Here is a 20,231-nt window from a genome sequence, read left to right as displayed (position 1 = left end):
CATAAATAGGATGCCACTGGAGATAACTGATAGCCCTAAGTCCACTCGAAGGTTGTCACCACTGTGTAGTAGACAGTGAAACTGGTGCCAATTAAAACAATTTAATAACATGACAGTAATTACACAAATTGTGTATTGAAGCAGTTAATTCAGAAACAGGGAGAAATAACAGGTAAAACCAATGGACACTGCCACAATCACAGCTATTCAGTTCCCTAGGCGATGCTGCTGCCTCCCCTGGTCTGCTGTTTGGGAGCAATAGACTTCCTGCGCGCCCCTTTGTTCGAGCTGAAGCGTACATGAGCACCACGCTTGTTGTTCCTCTTCTGCTTGCCCAGCATGTCAGCCCCGTCCTGGGTCTTCTGCTGCTGCTCCTTCAGTAGCTCAGGTACCGGAGGCTGGATGATGGGCAGCAGGGATGTGCAGGGCATTGACTTGTACACCCGTAGCTGCAATGGACAATGAAGAATGTTAGATTAGGAGCTGAATACACACAGCATTTGTATTTTTGTCTCCTATGAGGCTTGACATCTATGCTTGCTGTATATAATGTGACATTATGAGGTAAATCCTCCAGGGTTGGGGTCAATTCCAGTTTAATTAGAAATTAAATTGTTGAATTCACTAATGAAGTGGATAATTAACATTGAATTCAATTCAAATGAACAATCTTCAAGTTATGGAATTTAAATTAGACTGCTTGAATTGGGAAAAACATTTAATCTTTGGAATTGAATATTTGTACATTTCCCAGTAATTTTAATTAATTACCTTAGTATTTTTAAAAATCACTGCAGGTGTTAAATCATTTCAACATGTTTTTATATATTTCCAGCTAGGCAGTCTGAACAGTGACATGATAAGCCTGAAAGCCTGAGGGAATTGAATTCATATTGGGATTTGTGGAATTGTCAGGGATATTGAATTGGGAATTTAATTATTTGAATTGAACCAACATTGGAATTGAGAGGAAATTAATTCTCTCTGAATTCAAAGACTGACCTGGAATTTTGAGTTAATTAAATGGAATTTACATGGAGAGCCCAGCTAGCACATTTGGTTTCTTGAAAGTTGTGGGAACGCACGTTTTTGGATTACCATTGTTTCAGGGAGCAAAGCCATACGTTTCCTAACCGGTGAAACTGAACGTTTTTTTAAACGTTCTGAGAATGGATGTTTTGCCTGTTCTGGGAACATTCATTTGTAGTTTGCAGGGAAGTCAAAACATTTTACTATGGTTCCCAGAATGTTTTCCTGAGAAGTTTTATAATTTCTGTTCTCAGAACATTAAGTTATTTGAAGATTTTTGAACAACTTAACTTTCGCTGAATGTTTCAGTAAGACTTAATAACACTGCTAACTTTGTTTGGTTTAACTGTTTTGAACTCCAAGCACAGATAGGACACAGAAATGAATTTGCTTATGCATTAATCATGCAAACACATTTATTTATTTATTGTGGCACGTGTCAGTGAGATTCAAACCTATGATCTCTTCTATATACCTGGAATTAGTCCACTGTGCCACCAGGATGGTGTTTTTAAAATTCATACAAAGCTGTTCATTTTAATCTACTCAAAACAGACCACATTTCAAAGGAAATAAGCACTCTTTAAGATGAGGCGTGGCAAATTAGTGGGCGCAGCAAACACACCTGAACACACTTAAGATGGAGGATAGAGTGTTTTGTTATTGCTGAGAATGGAATGCATGTTTTTAAATCGCATTCTTAGAATGTTATTTTTTTTGGAAAGTTCTTAATGTTTTGACAACATGACTCTAAATAGAACCACGAGGAAACCTGCAGAAAAAATGCTGAAGTACTGAAATTCCCACAGAAAATTGTTGTTTCTTAAATGTTCTCAGAACAATGAGAACATTACTTTAAAATAGAACCACAAGGAAACGTTATGCTGAAGCAAGCGGTACTGGAGCACCAAGTCTGGGACCAACAGGCTCCTGAATAGCTTCTACCCCCCAAGCCATAAGGTTGCTCAACAGTTAATCAAATGCTTCCCGGAATATTTGCATTGACCCCCTTTTTATTTGCACTGAATCTCTTGAATCTCTATGCAGACTCACTGGTCTCTACCCACATACTACACTGACACTCCAACACACACCCACCCACCCATGCACACATATTGACGCCACATGCACGCACATACTCTTTCACATATGCTGCTGTTACTCTGTTTATTATCAAACCTGATTGCCTACCCCTACCTACATGTCACAAGAGGTTGGTGGCATCTTAATTGGGGAGGACAGGCTCGTGGTAATGGCTGGAGCGGAATGGTATCAAATACATGGTTTCCATGTGTTGATAAGATTGCATTTACTGTATTACCTCTACCTCTTACCCCTTGCATATTGACTCGGTAGCGGTACTCCTTGAATATAGTCTCGTTGTTATTTTATTGTGTTACTATTTTTTAACTCTGAATTGTTGGGAAAGGGCACGTAAGTAAGCATTTCACAGTAAAGTCTACACCTGTTGCATTCGACGTAACAAATCAAGTTGTATTTGTTTTGAAGTACCAAAATTCCCACCTAAGAAACATATGGTTCTCAGAATGTGCTAGCTGGGTATCCTGCTCTATTCCCAGAATGCTGTGGGAAGGTTGTATGCAAAATAACCATAGGACAACCACACGCTCACCAAGCTCTGAGAAACATATGGTTCTCAGAACGTTAAGTGACCGCTGGGAGGTCATTGAATTTGTGGAATTTACCCCAACCCTAATAGTCTCATGCGGAGGAACAAGGAGATGGTCATGGTAAAAATGGGAAGCACCCACCTGCTCTCGGCTGCTAAAGGACACCTGGAGGTCCGGGGGACAGGAGGGCAGGTGGTGCCTCACTTTCTGCTTGTAGGCAAGCCCCAGGATGGCACTCGTCTGCAGGGGAAATACAACAAGTAATGCTCTCTCACACCTAAACCCAACCACACTTTACAGTGCTATATAACATTCAAATTCAAATTGATTCATTTGAACAATATAACCACAAAGATTTGAAAGTAAGATTGTGGAACTAACAATTCAATGTGATATGGTTGGCCATATATATGGAGCACCTATGTATCCCCACTATCCAGTACCCCGTTGTCATCCTCCTGCCGCTCACCTGTTTGCCCTTCTCTTGCCAGTGCTGCCAGGTCTCCTCGATCTGGTCGTTGCTGTACTGGGCGATGCGTGGGTCGGCTGGCACCAGCTCCTGCAGGTCAGAGGCAGTGCTGGCCATGGCTGTATGCCGGAGCTTCTGCTGGGTCAGTGTCTCCAGGATACGTTTGGCACAGCTGTTTAGTTTTTTGGGCTCAGTTCAGTAAATCTTTATCGTCACAGGTGGGCAATGTGTGCAGCATTAGAAATGTAAAACCATAGAGCCACAACACACAATATAAGAAATAGGAAAAGCGTGTAGGCTTACTGTATAATAGGACATGTTTAAGTAAAAAAACAATGGCTCAGCAATGCACTCACAACAGAGGAGTCACAGTGAGACCAAAAACTCCCAGGTTGCACTTTGCCCTTTGGGGTTTGAGACTCACTTCCAGTGGGGTTGTGTTCCCTGGTTGAGCACTTTGAGGGTCTGGCAGGAGCCAACCCTCCTCAGGTCCACTGGCAGTTCCCAGGGGAAGGCATGGTGGTCTCCAACACGCCACTGGGCCTGGCCAAACGTGCCTGAAGAAAATACTTCTAGTTAGCGTGACATTACCTCTACCCTAGCCTCCAACCAGCCATGCGCATCTATCCTCTATTATGACTGATAGCTCAAACATTGTATTGTGATTATATTTGACTGTACAGATGTGATTCAATAAATAAATAAAAAATAAAAAAAGACTGATAGCAAGACCCCCACAGTCCTAAAAGCATTTCACTGTTACGGAGCAAGCATGTGTCAAATAAAACTTGATTTGAAATTATATCATTTTCATCTAGGTGCTTTTGAAACAAGATCACACAGGGCAGCAAGTACACTACTGGTTAAGAGCGTTGGGCCAGTAACCGAAAGGTTGCCGTGTCGAATCCCAGAGGCGACTAAGTTCAAAAAAACTTCTGATGTGCCCTTGAGCAAGGCACTTAACCCTAATTACTCCTGAAGTCGCTCTGGATAAGAGCTTCTGGTAAAATGTAAAAATGAGACCGCAACAGGCCCATATGAGAGCACCACACCTATGTAGCTGCCAGCGATGGTCCACAGTCGCACATTACAATCCAGGCTGGCGGTGACAATGAGGCGGAAACGTTCCACATACTCCAGACTAACAATGCCCTTCAGGTGACCCCGCCAGGAGCTGAGGAGGGGCGGAGGGGTGAGGGAGACGCTCCAGCCATCCACCACCTGTCAAAGTGGAAACCGTGAAGAATTAATGAATAAATGAGACAGGGTTATAAACTCTACAATCCTCTTTGATTGGAATGAAATGGATAATGTGGTGAAAATAATATATCCATGTACACTGAGTGTATAAAATATTATGAACAAATGCTCTTTCCATGACAGTGTAGATGAAGAAGAGGAGACCGGTTAAAGAAGGATTTTTAAACCTTGAGACAAATTAAATATTGGATTGTGTATGTGTGCCATTCAGAGGGTGAATGGGCAAGACAAAATATTTAAGTGCCTTTATGGTAGTAGGTGCCATGTGCACTGGTTTGTGTCAAGAACTGCAACGTTGCTGGATTTTTCATGCTCAACAGTTTCCCATGTGTATCAAGAATGGTCCACCACCCAAAGGACATCCAGCCAACTTGACACAACTATGGGAAGCATTGGAGTAAACATGGGCCAGCATCCCTGTGGAACACTTTTGACACCTTGTAGAGGGCAAAAGAGGGTGCAACTCAATATTAGGAAGGTGTTCTTAATGTTTTGTACACTCAGTGTATATTAATTAGTCAGTGAGAAAGCAACAATGGATTTGTTGCTATGTATTTTCAATATTTATTTCCCAGAAAGCCACTGAAATCAACATGTAAAATTTGTCTGAACAGGGTCGTGTGCGGTAGGCCCGAAGCAGAGAAAACGTTTTAAAATGGAGGATGTGCCACAGAAACTTGCGTAACACTGATATCGGTCTTCTGTTGCAAAACATTTCACTACAGTGTGCCATACAGAACATGACTGATTTTGTAACCATCTCCTCCTACTCTTACCCACCAAATTAGAATGGTTTATTAGAAATTAGAAAGGTTTATGACGTGTTACTCTAGTATGTTCTCTCTCTATGCTGCACCTCGGTTCTCTTTTCCACCTTCATCCTGCGAGGCCCAGTCACCTTACAGTACCTGGGGATGAGGCTGGGCAGATGAACGGCCTTTTCCAGAGGGGCCATCCCCTCCCGCTCCCCTTGCATACAGAAGCAGTACCTCTCTATGTCCCACAGCTGTGGAGGGGGATAGAAAGTGTTAACTGTAAGTGGCTTCAGATAAGCGTCTGCTAGCAGCAAACAACCATATTCACATACAGTGGGGAGAACAAGTATTTGATACACTGCCGATTTTTGCAGGTTTTCGACTTACAAAGCATGTACAGGTCTGTAATTTTTATCGTAGGTACACTTCAACTTTGAGAGACGGAATCTAAAACAAAAATCCAGAAAATCACATTGTATGATTTTTAAGTAATTAATTAGCATTTTATTGCATGACATAAGTATTCGATCACCTACCAACCAGTAAGAATTCCAGCTCTCACAGACCTGTTAGTTTTTCTTTAAGAAGCCCTCCTGTTCTCCACTCATTACCTGTATTAACTGCACCTGTTTGAACTTGTTACCTGTATAAAAGACACCTGTCCACACACTCAATCAAACAGACTCTAACCTCTCCACAATGGTCAAGACCAGAGAGCTGTGTAAGGACATCAGGGATAAAATTGTAGACCTGCACAAGGCTGGGATGGGCTACAGGACAATAGGCAAGCAGCTTGGTGAGAAGGCAACAACTGTTGGCGCAATTATTAGCAAATTAAAGAAGTTCAAGATGACGGTCAATCACCCTCTGTCTGGGGCTCCATGCAAGATCTCACCTCGTGGGGCATCAATGATCATGAGGAAGGTGAGGGATCAGACCAGAACTACACGGCAGGACCTGATCAATGACCTGAAGAGAGCTGGGACCACAGTCTCAAAGAAAACCATTAGTAACACACTACGCCGTCATGGATTAAATCAAATCAAAATCAAATCAAATTTATTTATATAGCCCTTCGTACATCAGCTGATATCTCAAAGTGCTGTACAGAAACCCAGCCTAAAACCCCAAACAGCATATTAAAATCCTGCAGCGCATGCAAGGTCCCCCTGCTCAAGCCAGCGCATGTCCAGGCCCGTCTGAAGTTTGCCAATGACCATCTGGATGATCCAGAGGAGGAATGGGAGAAGGTCATGAGCTTTTTGGTCTAAACTCCACTCGCCGTGTTTGGAGAAAGAAGAAGGATGAGTACAACCCCAAGAACACCATCCCAACCGTGAAGCATGGAGGTGGAAACATCATTCTTTGGGGATGCTTTTCTGCAAAGGGGACAGGACGACTGCACCGTATTGAGGGAAGGATGGATGGGGCCATGTATCACGAGATCTTGGCCAACAACGTCCTTCCCTCAGTAAGAGCATTGAAGATGGGTCGTGGCTGGGTCTTCCATCATGACAACGACCCGAAGCACACAGCCAGGGCAACTAAGGAGTGGCTCCGTAAGAAGCATCTCAAGGTCCTGGAGTGGCCTAGCCAGTCTCGAGACCTGAACCCAATAGAAAATCTTTGGAGGGAGCTGAAAGTCCGTATTGCCCAGCGACAGCCCCGAAACCTGAAGGATCTGGAGAAGGTCTGTATGGAGGAGTGGGACAAAATCCCTGCTGCAGTGTGTGCAGAACTGGTCATGAACTACAGGAAATGTATGATCTCTGTAATTGCAAACAAAGGTTTCTGTACCAAATATTAAGTTATGCTATTCTGATGTATCAAATACTTATGTCATGCAATAAAATGCAAACAAATTACTTAAAAATCATACAAATGTGATTTTCTGGATTTTTGTTTTAGATTCCGTCTCTCACAGTTGAAGTGTACCTACGATAAAAAATTACAGACCTCTACATGCTTTGTAAGTAGGAAAACCTGCAAAATCGGCAGTGTATCAAAAACTTGTTCTCCACACTGTATATCGTAATATTCTGATATGGGAACGTCTGCGCTACTAATCCTCCATGATTCTTCCGACCAACCATGATGTAGCCAGTGCTGTCCCCAGTTAGCAGCATCTGGTCTTGCAGATCAGTAGACATGGTGCTGATGGCCGTGCCCTCGGAGTGGACCGCCCGGAACTTGCCCAGCAGCCCCCCCAGGTGGTGGATGGACCAGGCGTACACGTAGCCGTCAGCTGCACTGGTCAGCAGGATGGCTGTGTCAGGGCTCCGCTCCCTGGTTCCCAGGAAAAGAGCCTGAGGGAGTGAAGGAGGGGATTTGTGTGTGTTCAACCAATTTGTTGGTACTTGTTACATCATTGTGACCTGATCTGCTCTGATGTCGTGGGAATATTGCTCAGTGTCTGAGGGTGTCCAATGTTGCGTCCAGACTCCCACTGACTGGTCCATTAGCCCATACCTTCTCCACAGCCAGTCTGGGTTTCTCTAACTCTTTTGCACTGATCGGCTGAGGTTTGCCGCTCTTGTGCCGCTGCTTTGGTGACTTCTTCTGATAAGTTCTCTCATTTTCTTTCTCAGCGCCTGACTCCCCCTGGTGGGGTCAAACAAGGTCAAATGTCAACTAAGAGAGAAGCCAATGGGAGGGTTAGAAGAAGGGTTGAGGTCAATTCAGTTTTCAATTCAGGCAAATAATACATCCTCATTGAAAACACACACTTCATGAATGGACCTTAACCCTGGTCAGCAGTTATGGGTCAGAATGTCTCACCTGGATCATCTCAGAGGTGCTGCTGCAAGAGCTGTCCTTGTCCTCCTGAGGAGAAGGGGGATGAGGAGGTGGTGCACCGGGCCCCACTGAGACCCCCTGGCTGGACTGGGAGACTGTGGCCTCCCCTCTGTCCTCTGATGAATCTGTCCATTCGCTCTCATCAAATGAGCCCTTAGACTCTGATGCCTCAAATCTGTCAAAAGCTGACCTGTCAATCACCTGGAAGGCAGGATTGGGCAACAAAAACATGATAATTTAGCCTTCTAGGGTTTTCAAACTTTACTTGCCCAGGGACCCCCTGCCCAAGCAAACTGGCAACCCAGGGACCCCCATCATATGTTAGAAAAAAAAGAAAAAAAAACTTGCGTCTTGTAGCCTGGGGCTATGGAACCCTGACCTGTTCACCGGACGTACTACCTTGTCCCTGACCTGCTGTTTTCGACTCCCTCTCTCTACCGCACCTGCTGTCTCTCACACTGAATGCTTGGCTATAAAATAACAACTGACATTTACTCCTGAGGTGCTGACCTGTTAAACCCTGTACAACCACTGTGATGATGATGATTATTATTATTATTATGATGATTATTATTATAATAATACCCGGCTGATCATCTATGAATGTTTGAACATCTTGTCCATGTACGGTTATAAATCTCCACCCGGCACAGCCAGAAGAGGACTGGCCACCCCTCAGAGCCTGGTCCCTCTCTAGGTTTCTGCCTTTCTAGGGAGTTTTTTCTAGCCACCATGCTTCTACATCTGCATTGCTTGCTGTTTGGGGTTTTAGGCTGGGTTTCTGTACAGCACTTTGAGACATCCGCTGATGTAAAAGGGCTTTATAAATACATTTGATTGATTATCAGGTGAATGATAATGGCAAGTAGAAGTAATCAACATTTTAAAATGAATAGAGTTTCATTATTTTGACCTCCACACACTTAATTGGAAGAGGAAGTGTAAACTCTAACATACCCTATTAGCTAGAAAGGTATCTTGGCAGCTGAGAAAATATTTTTGTTGGCATGTTAACTGTTTCTGTAGATTTTAATTAATTGTGCTAACGCCAGTTAGCATTGGCTCGTGAAACTACATATGACTTCATACTGGACACAGACATAAAAATGGCATTATGTTGTAGCTAGCAATATTCATAAAATAACTTTTTCTCCAAATAATAAAACAAATATTTAAAAAATTACGCTGACCCCCTGCAGTACCTCCTCGTACCCTAGTGGGCCATGGACCCCAGTTTGAAACCTCCTGTTCTAGGGGATTGGTCAAAAAGTAAGTATGATCACTATCCCCTCACCCGATTGGGCAGCAGTGGTCGCGAACTCTCGCAGGCGTTGAAGCGGCAGAAAGCCCGCCCCGAATCGATGTTCCATACGATGATGTCACCACTGTAGGAGGCGGTCACAAGCATCTTGTTGCCGTGGGCATGCATGGAGTAGATATCCTCGGCATGGTACTGGTTCCAGATACGGTACTCCATCTCCATATCCTCCTTCACATCCCTGGCAGCCATAGCAACAACCACACGCCATCAGAGGAGCCTTAAAAAGGTACACTCAGAAATACAACATCATCCGGCATGAAGTTGTTCCGCAGTGTATGATGTCGTCACATTGCTCAGTATACATTTAACCCTGCAGACTTTAATGGCACATGGTGTCGATGGGAGGTGTACTCACAAGTACCACATGACCCTTTTGCTCCAGCCGGACACATATATCCTTTGGTTGATGTAAATGACCCCAGTCACCTGGAAAAAAAGCAGGGTCAGATGTTCTTATCCCCCTATTGGATAAGGCTGAACGAAGGTAGGCTAGCTACTGATCCCTGATCTGTAGATAGGCTTAACTTCTACCTCGTTATCGTTCAGTATGGGGAGTGTAGCTAGCAGCGCTCCGTTGTTGAAGTTCCAAAGGCGCAGGCTACCATCCTTGGACCCCGTGATGAGGCGGCGCTTGGGCCCGTCAAACGTCATGGCCGTCACCTCCACCGCCTTCTCCGGAGATGTCTGGAATTGCATGATCTTCTCCCCAGTCAGGATTTCCCACACGCTCACCACGCCGTTATGACAGCCACTCACTACCTGGAACAGAGAGGCACCTTGGGGTTCAAATGGGACAGAACATTGTTCTTTCATTCATCTCTTAATGAATGAGTTATTTGTTCATTCATCCAGCCAACTGGTGTTTTAGAGTATACCCAACAACTCACCTGTTTGAAGTTGGTGTTATAGAGAGCTGTACACAGGGGCTGCTCATGTGATGTCTGCAGCTTGTGAACAGTATCCACATCATCCACCACTCCATGTAGAACCCCTATCTGCACAAAGATTGCTGTTATAATAGGGGGAAAAAAGCATAGCTGTTGATGCTAGAGTAGCTGTAACATATTTGTGAGACGATAATCTTCCTAGGGCCTTGATTACGTCAATCAGTCCCCTTTTATGTGTCCTACAGTATGTGAATGAACAAGGTGGGGAGCATACCAGAAAGGTGGCCAGCACTAGGGTGTTGGTGTCTCTGTTGTAGTGGACACTTGAGATAGGGAAGCGACTCATGGTCACATTCCTGGAGTGGATGTTCTGGAGACAGGCACAGTCCTGCAGGTCCCACACACGCACATTCTGAAACCAAGAGAGACACAGACAGAGAATAGGAAAGAAAACAGTGTGATCATGTGCGTGAAATCTAGCAGTGCTTCTCTTACATTCATGGCAATTCTTGCTCATCACATTTCTCATAACATGATTTCAAGTAATCCTGATCACCGAGTAACCAGAGACCGTAGATCAGGTTTGTCCCCAGACAGACCTTGTCCTTGGAGATGCTGATGATCTTGTTGTCACTGCTGTTGACCATGATGTGTGTGATGGCTGTGGAGTGGCCCTTCATCTGAGAGGTGGCACAGTTGTTCACATACGGGTTCCATATCCTCACAATGCGGTCAAAGCCTCCAGTCACTATAACAGGGATTCAAATTCAAAACACAACCCTTCTTTTAACTTTGAAATTCATTTATCTACACAAAGTGATTTGACAGTAAAAAAATGTAAGAAACAAAATGCAGGTGGTGAAAAAAAGACACAAAAAAAGATATTTTTGCACAAACATAACCCAAATTACTAATTGCCTTATTATTAGACTTTAGTGAAGGAGGATTCATCCTAATCAATCTCTTACCCAGAATGTTAAACTCGGGAGAGTAGTCAAAGCAGAGGATTCCCTTCCTCAGCTGAAAGAATGAGTTGCTATGATGGAGAAAGCAGTCACTTTTGGAAACAAATTGTATTCCTAAACATTTAGTACTTTTGTGAAAATGAGCAAAATGCTACTGTAACAATCAGCTCTTATTCAGTGTCTTGAAAGTATTACTTTTAAAGGGCAGCTGATCCTAGATCAGTACTCAAAAACGCTTTGTGAATATGGGCCCTGTTCCTCTGTACGGTCGACAGAGATACAGATACGTGTGAGTGGAATAAGGTAGAAGAGAGAGTTCCTGGACCACTATGTAGGAGCATGCACTGTGTGCCGGGCAGGGGGAACGTACTGTATTTTAGCCTTCTGAGAGTGGGGCACAGTGGTGAGAACCATGGAAGTTTGGTCAGATGCACAGCAGGTGGCGACAGCGTTTAACTCCGGTAGAAAGCGGATCTGATGGCACCAGTTATTGTGCAGGGCCTGGGGGGGGCACAGAGGCATGAAAAGTAGAGATACAGTAATGGTGTGAAAAAGGCGAGATCCTGATCAAATAAGAGACCAACGTAATAAATAGGTAATAGAGTAGTGTAATAAAGGCTGCTGAGAGGGAAGTGGAGGCACATGTGGTCAAATGGAAGTGTGGTCTACTATCAGTCCATCTTCCGGCCCAGGCTCCCCCCTGACAAGCAGACTATCATCTTCTACCTGATTAGTATGTATTAGTCAGTGATATGTCCCCAGGGTCACAGATGGGTAAATAGGACAGTCCCTTTGTGACAGACTGATCCATCACAGAGGTAGAGACACTCTCTCCATAACCCCATCCCCTTCTCCATCTCTCACAATGCTGTTGTCATCCCTTTATTTTTCCTTCCTCTCCAACAGACACAAAACTGTGTTGACTATTATAAAAATAGAGACCTTATCATTAACGTTATTTTCATCAAATCCTTTACATCTCTGCAAAACTCTGGAGCAGGAGAGAGGGTTACCGTCCACCCAAATCTTCATTCCAGTCCTAAAGATCTACTGGTGGGTGGACATTCATTCAAAAGCCTACAGTAACAGACCCCAATTCAGCATAATTGTAAGTGAAGTGAAGACCTTAATTAGTTAAATATTTGAATCAAGTGTTACTGCTGGGCTATAACAAAACCATGTACAGATTCCTGCTCTTAGACTGACCAGAATAATTGCCTTTGTAGAGCAACGTACCACTTTGAAACACAGGAAATACTTGGAGGTATTCTTCAACAGAGCTGGGACAGGGATGCGGCAATTCCCCCCTGAGACAGAGAGAGAGAGGGTAACCATCCACCCAACTATCTGAGAACCATCATAAGGTGAAGAGAAGGGGTTGAATTATGTACAGTGAAGGGTTTGATAATGTACAGTGAATGGAGTGTTGCATCAGGACATGGAGGGTTAGTACCAGACTTAAAGGCCCCGCTGTTGAACAGTCCATACTGGAGCACATCACTGGAGATGAAGACAGACACATAACCCTCAATGTCCCCTATCGAAAACACTGCTTTGGTTCCATCTGACCTGGACAGACATATAGACAGACACAGACAGTGTGGGAAATTAGCCTTACACAACAAAATGCACCGTTAACAGATCCTCCCTTTGACTGACCTGATGTTTTATCTAAATGTGTGATGCCCTATAGCCAATGTCACACCAGTAATTGAAAGTCCTAGCCAATGCCCTATCAGCAGTGGTGTAAAATACTTACAAGTACTACTTCAGTCGTTTTTTGGGGTATCTGTACTTTTTACTCCCATACATTTTCCTTGACACCCAACAGTACTCGTTACATTTAGAAATGCTTAGCAGGACAGGAAAATGGTCCGAATCATACACATCAAGAGAACATCCATGGTCATCCCTACTGTATTTTATCTGTCAGACTCCCTAACCACATACTTAAGTATATTTAAAACCAAAAACTTTTAGGACTTTTACTCAAGTAGTATTTTACTGGGTGACTTTCACTTGAGTCATTTTTTATTTAAGGTATATTTACTTTTACTCAAGTATGACAATTAGGTACTTCTCCACCACTGCCTATCAGTAATCTAAAAACATATCCATTGCCCTATCAGTAATATAAGTTGCTAGGACTAGCTAGTGTCCGGAAATCCAATGCACTTGCCAATGCCCTACCAGTAATCCATGACAACCACGTAGCCCTCCAGTCCAGTCAGAGAGAATACAATGTCACACTTGCTGGCGCTGATGTCATAAAACTCTAACACACAGACAGGCATAATACACAGAGAAACACATTAAATAATGTCTAAAGCTATACAAAGTGAAAGTAAGGGATGTTAAATTGCTACTACCGAATCTGTTCTGATGTGGTTCATGGTTTTGTTCAGGGTTAATTACAATTCTTACAGACACACACCCTCGCATGCACTTTCTGCAGGCTCCACACATGCATACACACCAACGTCTCGTCCGGTGGAGGCGATGGCCAGGAGGTTAAGGTTGCTCAAGCAGATCATGTCGGTTACCCAGATCTGTTGGATGGAGGTGGAGGGGGGGGCTCGTTTCAGCTGGTCCAACTGATAGAGGACAGATAGAGAAGGACGGTCAAAAGTCAGTAGACCACTACAACCACACATACACTCCCGTCCAAAATGTTTGGGTCACTTAGATATGTCTTTGTTTTTTTTGTACAGATGAACATGGTACCTTCAGGTGTTTGGAAAATGCTCCCAAGGATGAACCAGACTTGGAGGTCTAGAATTATATATTTTTTCTACAATCTTGGCTGATTTCTTTTGATTTTCCCATGATGTCAAGCAAAGAGGCACTGAGTTTGAAGGTAGGCCTTGAAATACATCCACAGGTACACCTCCAATTCAGAAGCTTCTAAAGCCACGACATGATTTTCTGGGAATTTTCAAGCTGTTTAAAGGCAGTCAACTTACTGTATGTAAACCTCTGACCCACTGGAATTGTGATACAGTGAATTATAAGTGAAATAATCTGTCTGTAAACAATTGTTGGAAAAATTACTTGTGTCATGCACAAAGTAGATGTCCTAACCGACTTGCCAAAACTATAGTTTGTTAACAAGAAATTTGTGAAGTGGTTCAAAAACGATTTATATATATATATATATATATATATATATATATATATATATATATATATATAAGCGATAATGTTGATGTTTCAACTAAAAGGGATGATGGCCCATGTTGACTCCCACAGTTGTGTCAAGTTGGCTAGATGTCTTTTGGGTGTTGGGCCAATTCTTGCAGCATTGCAATTCTTGACACAATCCAGTGCACACGGCACCTACTACCATAAAGGCACTTAAATAGAAGTCTTGCCCATTCACCCTCTGAATGGCACACATACACAATCCATGTCTCAATTGTCTCAAGGCTTAAAAATACTTCTTTAACCAGTCTCCTCCCCTTCCTCTACACTGACTGAAGTGTATTTAACAGGTGACATCAATAAGGGATCATAGCATTCACCTGGTCAGTATGTCATGGAAAGAGCAGCTGTTCTTAATATTTTGTATACTCCGTGTATACTGTGTATAGACCACTAATCCCATGTAATAAGGTTTAATTAAGTAAGACACCTGCTTGGTACATAGGTCTTCTGGATCACATTACAGAGATAGCATACCATGCAAGATTCAGAGGGTTTAGATATATTGAGATGTTGGTAATCTTGGTCAGCCTTTACAGAAGCAGTGGTTTTAACAGATCCATGGAGAGACGAGGCAATCCGCCTACGGTGTCCTCAGTGGCCCGCCCAATCAGACGGGTGATGTGTGGCACCACCTGTCCCAGTGGAGCTGAACTATGCCGGCCTGATTTATTGCCATGGCAGATGTCTACTTTATATCCATGGATGAGTCATTGTGGCCAACTTTAAAATAGACTAGGTGGTGACAGGACATCCATCCTTCTCTATGGAAGAGCAGCATCGACTCAATTCAGGTTTTTTCATCCTACCATGCAATGCACTGAATTCCTCTCTCCTCAGTCTAACCTCTGAAGGGAAGTACTCTGGTGTTTTAAGTGTGAACACACAAAGATGCACTTGTACACACACAGTGGCGTGCACACACAGACACACTCACGTTGACAGTGCGTGTCAGTTTGAACCTCTCGCTCCAGTAGTTGAGGATGCCATCTCGGCTGACAGACAGGTAGCGTCCCAGCTGGGCGCGGGTTTTGGGCACGGCCCTGCCCTGCCCCCCGTTCTTCTCTGCCTGGGGGGTCTGGAAGGGGTAGAACTGCAGCCGAACGATGGGCTCACAGTGGGCACTGTAGAGAACCAGACAGAAACCACACAGACCTCACAAACCACCAAGACATCAGTCAAAGAACAAAACCTGTGTGGATTATTGGACATTTAGGATTCAGAGTATTTTGTTTGTCAAATATATGAGAAAAAAAGCGGCAAGCTGCAATATTTCTGAAGACCTGTTCTCCAACGATTCCATTAAATGACATTATCTTAGCCGTTCTCTGGTGATATTTATAGACTGCCTATATCCATGTCTCCTACAGTCAAAAATAGACCCCAGGGGGACTGGATGCCAGTGATCTCAGATAGACACACCATGAGTAAGGAGAGTAGCAGTGCTGTGTCATCCACGGACATGAGTTATCATGAGTCACTGACACAGACAGGGGGATGCATGCATGGCCACACCAGACACACACAACCCCGTACAGACAGAGAATAGGAAAGAAGGCATACACTTGATAGAACAGAAGAATGCAAAGGGCGTGGGTGTAAAGAGTGGGGGTTAGAAAGTATGGGAGATTCATGGCAAAAATCCTTGGACCCTTTGAATAATTTACATGTGAAACTACAAAAGGCACTGTTATATGCAAATAATATCTTTCACCCTCTCCACACACATACAACTGGGGAGTAGTTGTCCTAGCCAACGATAATGGGAACCATCCATGTCTATCGGAGAGCCATCACTCGTCTCACATACAGCAGTAGCATCCCATCCTTCTCCGGTCTCCCAGGCATGGCACCGTACCATGACAACACACCTAACCCAGGGTCGAATTAATGGACTGAAACACAGAGGGACTGCTTGGACTTTTCCAATAAGAAACGCTTGTTTTTGTTTTCCATTGCAAAACGTTTTGCAACGGTGTGCTGTAATGAATAGGATCCAAATGAGAGAGCACTTACACAGGGACGATCTTTAGAGGTTTAGGGAAGTAGAGGGGACGGTTCTGCTTCTGTAGGGAGTCCTTCTCCCTGTACTCCAGCAGCATGTAGTTTAGATACTCATCCTACAGGCAGACAGGCACACATGAGCTACTGTATGTCCAAAGGCGAATAAGAAATGACACCCTATTCCCCACATGTGTGCTAGAGAGTAGGGAATAGTGTGTCATTTTGGATGCATGAAAAAGAAAGTCGCACTCTAGGAGCTCAGAAGCAAAATTATTTTACAACCAATGTTCCAACATCCAAGCTATCTTCATCAGAGTATAATGACAAACACTGCAGATCACTAGTTTATATAGTTTGAAAGGACACACACATACCGGTGTCCATAATCAAAGCTAGCTGTGGCTTGATTTCATTGGTTAATTTACAGATGTCAATAGACCTAAGTCATGAATGGATAACATGTGATCATAAATACAATTTGGCTACATACGCCTACAAACACTTATAATGATAGCAAAAACACAATAGCTTCAGATCAAACTCTACGTTGAATGTGCAGCTCTGCTTTTCTTTTTCAAGTGTTCTACTCTGCTAGCCAGCACCTCTTCTAAGCAGGTGTGCATTTCTGGGCCTTCATTTTGGGTGCAGCCATTAAGTATGTGGAGAAAGGTGGAATTTTTAAAATATTGCTCACTACTTGTGAGCATAGAGGTTTGCCAAAAAGTCTAATGATCCATGGGTTTCATGAGAAAGCTGCCTGCCTGTGGATGTATTCATATAGGGAGTAAAAGTAGTAAAAACATCAGTGAGGAATGACGAATCATATCCAACTCCATTTGAAACTAAAACAATGAGATCATGTGTTATTCAAATAAGTCCTTTCTCCCTCTGGAGTGGATGTTGCATTCCAGTCTTTCTAGTAGGAGTCTGGCCTGGATCAGTGTGTGTGTGTGCGGGGGGGGGGGGGGGTATTCACTCTTCAGGCATTTAGATAAGAGACTCCCACCACAGTCACCCTCTGTGCCTCAGCACACAGACATCCCTGGTCTGGCCCTCTGTCTAGTAACAGGCGAGGGATCATCGTAAATAATGGTTTGGGGTGGCAGCTAGGGGTTTGAGGCAGAGGGGGCTCACTGTGAGAGACGAGTGGCACTCTTTGGGACATACCCACCGGAGCATGTAAAAAGCCTGAGGAATGATGAAATTTGACTCTTTTTATCCCCCTAGTCCCAATTTCGCCCTGCCGTGTACCCATTAACCCATACCCTGAGAAATATAAAACGCCTTTGTTTACAGTCCTGAAAACTACCAGCTTGGCCAGACAGACACCCACCCAGTCCACACCGCCGTCACAGTTGGTGTCCACCTTCATGAAGATAATGTCCACATCTTCATCATCAATGTCACCCATGATCTTCTTGATTGCCTCACGAAACTCTTCCATATCCAATCCTTTCAGCGAGGGAGAGAGAAAGAGAGGAGAAAAGAGGGTCATTAGGATAATAGTGTTGAACCATGGTTGTACAGTGGGGCAAAAAAGTATTTAGTCAGCAACCAATTGTGCAAGATCTCCCACTTAAAAAGATGAGAGGCCTGTAATTTTCATCATAGGTACACTTCAACTATGACAGACAAAATGAGAGAAAAAATCCAGAAAATCACATTGTAGGATTTTTAATGAATTTATTTGCAAATTATGGTGGAAAAAAAGTATTTGGTCAATAACAAAAGTTTCTCTCAATACTTTGTTATCCTTTTGCGTGTAGGGGGCAGTATTTTCGTTTTTGGCAACAAAAAAAAACATACCCATTTGAAACTGCCTATTTCTCAGCTCCAGAAACTAGAATATGCATATAATTGTCAGATTAGGATAGAAAACACTCTAAAGTTTCCAAAATTGTAAAAATATTGTCGGTGAGTATAACAGAACTGATATTGCAGGCGAAATCCTGAGGAAAATCTAATCAGGAAGTGCCTCTTATTTTGAAACCTCTGTGTTCCTATGCATGCCTATCCTTCATTTAAAGGGATATCAACCAGATCTTTTTCTATGGCTTCCCTAAGGTGTCAACAGTCTTTAGACATAGTTTCAGGCTTTTATTTTGAAAAATGAGCGTGAAGGATCACATTGCGTAAGTGGATAGGTGGGGGCTCTCAGAGTGAGTTTTGCGCAACTAAGTAAAGCTGCCATTGTTTCTCCCGCTGTTATTGAAAAAGCTACACACTCGGTTGAAGTATTATCGAATATATATTTTTAAAACAACTTGAGGATTGATTATTAAAAACATTTGACATGTTTCTGTGGACATTATTTGGAATATACGTCTCAGCATTCTTTGTCCTCCAAACACGACGAGTTGAGTTTTTACCAAAAAGTTATATTTTGGTTTCATCTGACCATATGACATTCTCCCAATCTTCTTCTGGATCATCCAAATGCTCTCTAGCAAACAGACGGGCCTGGACATGTACTGGCTTAAGCAGGGGGACACGTCTGGCACTGCAGGATTTGAGTCCATGGCGGCGTAGTGTGTTACTGATGGTAGGCTTTGTTACTTTGGTCCCAGCTCTCTGCAGGTCATTCACTAGGTCCCCCCGTGTGGTTCTGGGATTTTTGCTCACCGTTCTTGTGATCATTTTGACCCCACGGGGTGAGATCTTGTGTGCAGCCCCAGATCGAGGGAGATTATCAGTGGTCTTGTATGTCTTCCATTTTCTAATAATTGCTCCCACAGTTGATTTCTTCAGTCTTCCCAGCCTGGTGCAGGTCTACAATTTTGTTTCTGGTGTCCTTTGACAGCTCTTTGGTCTTGGCCATAGTGGAGTTTGGAGTGTGATTGTTTGAGGTTGTGGACAGGTGTCTTTTATACTGATAACAAGTTCAAACAGGTGCCATTAATACAGGTAACGAGTGGAGGACAGAGGAGCCTCTTAAAGAAGAAGTTACAGGTCTGTGAGAGCCAGAAATCTTGCTTGTTTGTAGGTGACCAAATACTTATTTTCCACCATAATTTGCAAATAAATTCATTAAAAATCCTACAATGTGATTTTCTGGATTTTTTCTCTCTCATTTTGTCTGTCATAGTTGAAGTGTACATATGATGAAAATTACAGGCCTCTCTCATCTTTTTAAGTGGGAGAACTTGCACAATTGGTGGCTGACTAAATACTTTTTTGCCCCACTGTATTTCTGATCATGCCACAACGTATCTTCAGACGGTGTTGAAAATGAGCACAGCGATGGCACTGCTATAGTCAAGAGGCTTTCATGAGGAGTGAGGCATCAGAACGGTACCCTTGTCTCCAGGTTAATTTCTACCGCATATAGACAGACGTCAAGCTAGTGGATTTCACTATCAGAACTGGATCAACAGGAGATGGGGTGTGGATGAGAGGTACGAAATCTATGTACCTCCCCCTCCGTCGGTGTCTGCTTCATGGAACATGGCCTCAATCCGTTGAAGGTGCTCCTCGTTGATCTGGTCCTCCACACGTCCCTGGTTCCTCTTCTCGCCCTCCTCTGGGGAGTTACTCTTTGTGCACCCGCTGCCAGCAGTCGGCTACACAAGGGACGGAATAGAAGGAATAACAGTACTTTTACATCTCTCACAACCAGACAATCAGACCAAGAAGAATAAAGTAGAAGGTTCTGTAATGCACAAGTGGTCTTTACACTATACCTGTGGTCCATTTTGTTTGTGCTTGTCTCCATCAGTAGGGGACCTGGAAGAAAAGTTATTTATGCAGACAATTGTGATAAACATTTACAAAATGTTGATCCTCAGTGTAAATGGCTAGACAGAAATCTTATCACTCAATGCACATACCAGGCCTCTGAAGATACCTTCATCATGTTGGTATTGCTGCCCTGGGGCGAAGTACTTCCCATGACTAACATTAGGCCATATGGTTG

The 20,231-nt window shown here is 43.4% G+C and overlaps 1 protein-coding gene across 1 annotated transcript; it reads right to left on the bottom strand.

Annotated features, from left to right (window-relative positions):
* Positions 1-85: 85 nt before the first annotated feature.
* Positions 86-20,207, bottom strand: LOC110491104 (WD repeat-containing protein on Y chromosome). The gene is made up of 27 exons (XM_090201613.1): positions 20,146-20,207; positions 19,999-20,041; positions 19,731-19,878; positions 17,652-17,770; positions 16,331-16,434; positions 15,252-15,438; positions 13,590-13,707; positions 13,304-13,388; positions 12,567-12,682; positions 12,350-12,420; positions 11,484-11,614; positions 11,117-11,184; positions 10,748-10,896; positions 10,423-10,560; positions 10,149-10,256; positions 9,793-10,020; positions 9,617-9,687; positions 9,235-9,439; positions 7,923-8,141; positions 7,614-7,745; positions 7,235-7,450; positions 5,246-5,395; positions 4,182-4,350; positions 3,554-3,686; positions 3,130-3,301; positions 2,802-2,900; positions 86-449 (listed from the first exon to the last, which is right to left on the bottom strand). The coding sequence occupies exons 1-27, from the start codon at positions 20,205-20,207 to the stop codon at positions 216-218; spliced, it is 3,675 nt and encodes a 1,224-aa protein (XP_090057739.1). The 3' UTR covers positions 86-215.
* Between the last annotated feature and the right edge of the window lie 24 nt (positions 20,208-20,231).

This window comes from Oncorhynchus mykiss, chromosome 16 (genome assembly GCF_057628025.1).
Source record: "Oncorhynchus mykiss isolate SJ-2025 chromosome 16, ASM5762802v1, whole genome shotgun sequence".
Classification (NCBI taxonomy): Eukaryota; Metazoa; Chordata; class Actinopteri; order Salmoniformes; family Salmonidae; genus Oncorhynchus; species Oncorhynchus mykiss.
The sequence above is the reverse complement of the archived record's forward strand: the minus strand, read 5'-3'. Positions and strand labels throughout refer to the sequence as shown.

Bases quoted from the DNA above. Each gene is read 5' to 3' on its own strand.
- LOC110491104 (XM_090201613.1), bottom strand. From the start codon at position 20,207: ATGGGAAGTACTTCGCCCCAGGGCAGCAATACCAACATGATGAAGGTA. The intron at 16,435-17,651 runs GTGGGTGTCTGT...GTCTGCCTGTAG, and splicing joins GTGACGGCGGTGTGGACTGG to GATGAGTATCTAAACTACAT. The intron at 9,440-9,616 runs GTGAGTACACCT...TATGGCTGCCAG, and splicing joins AAAAGGGTCATGTGGTACTT to GGATGTGAAGGAGGATATGG.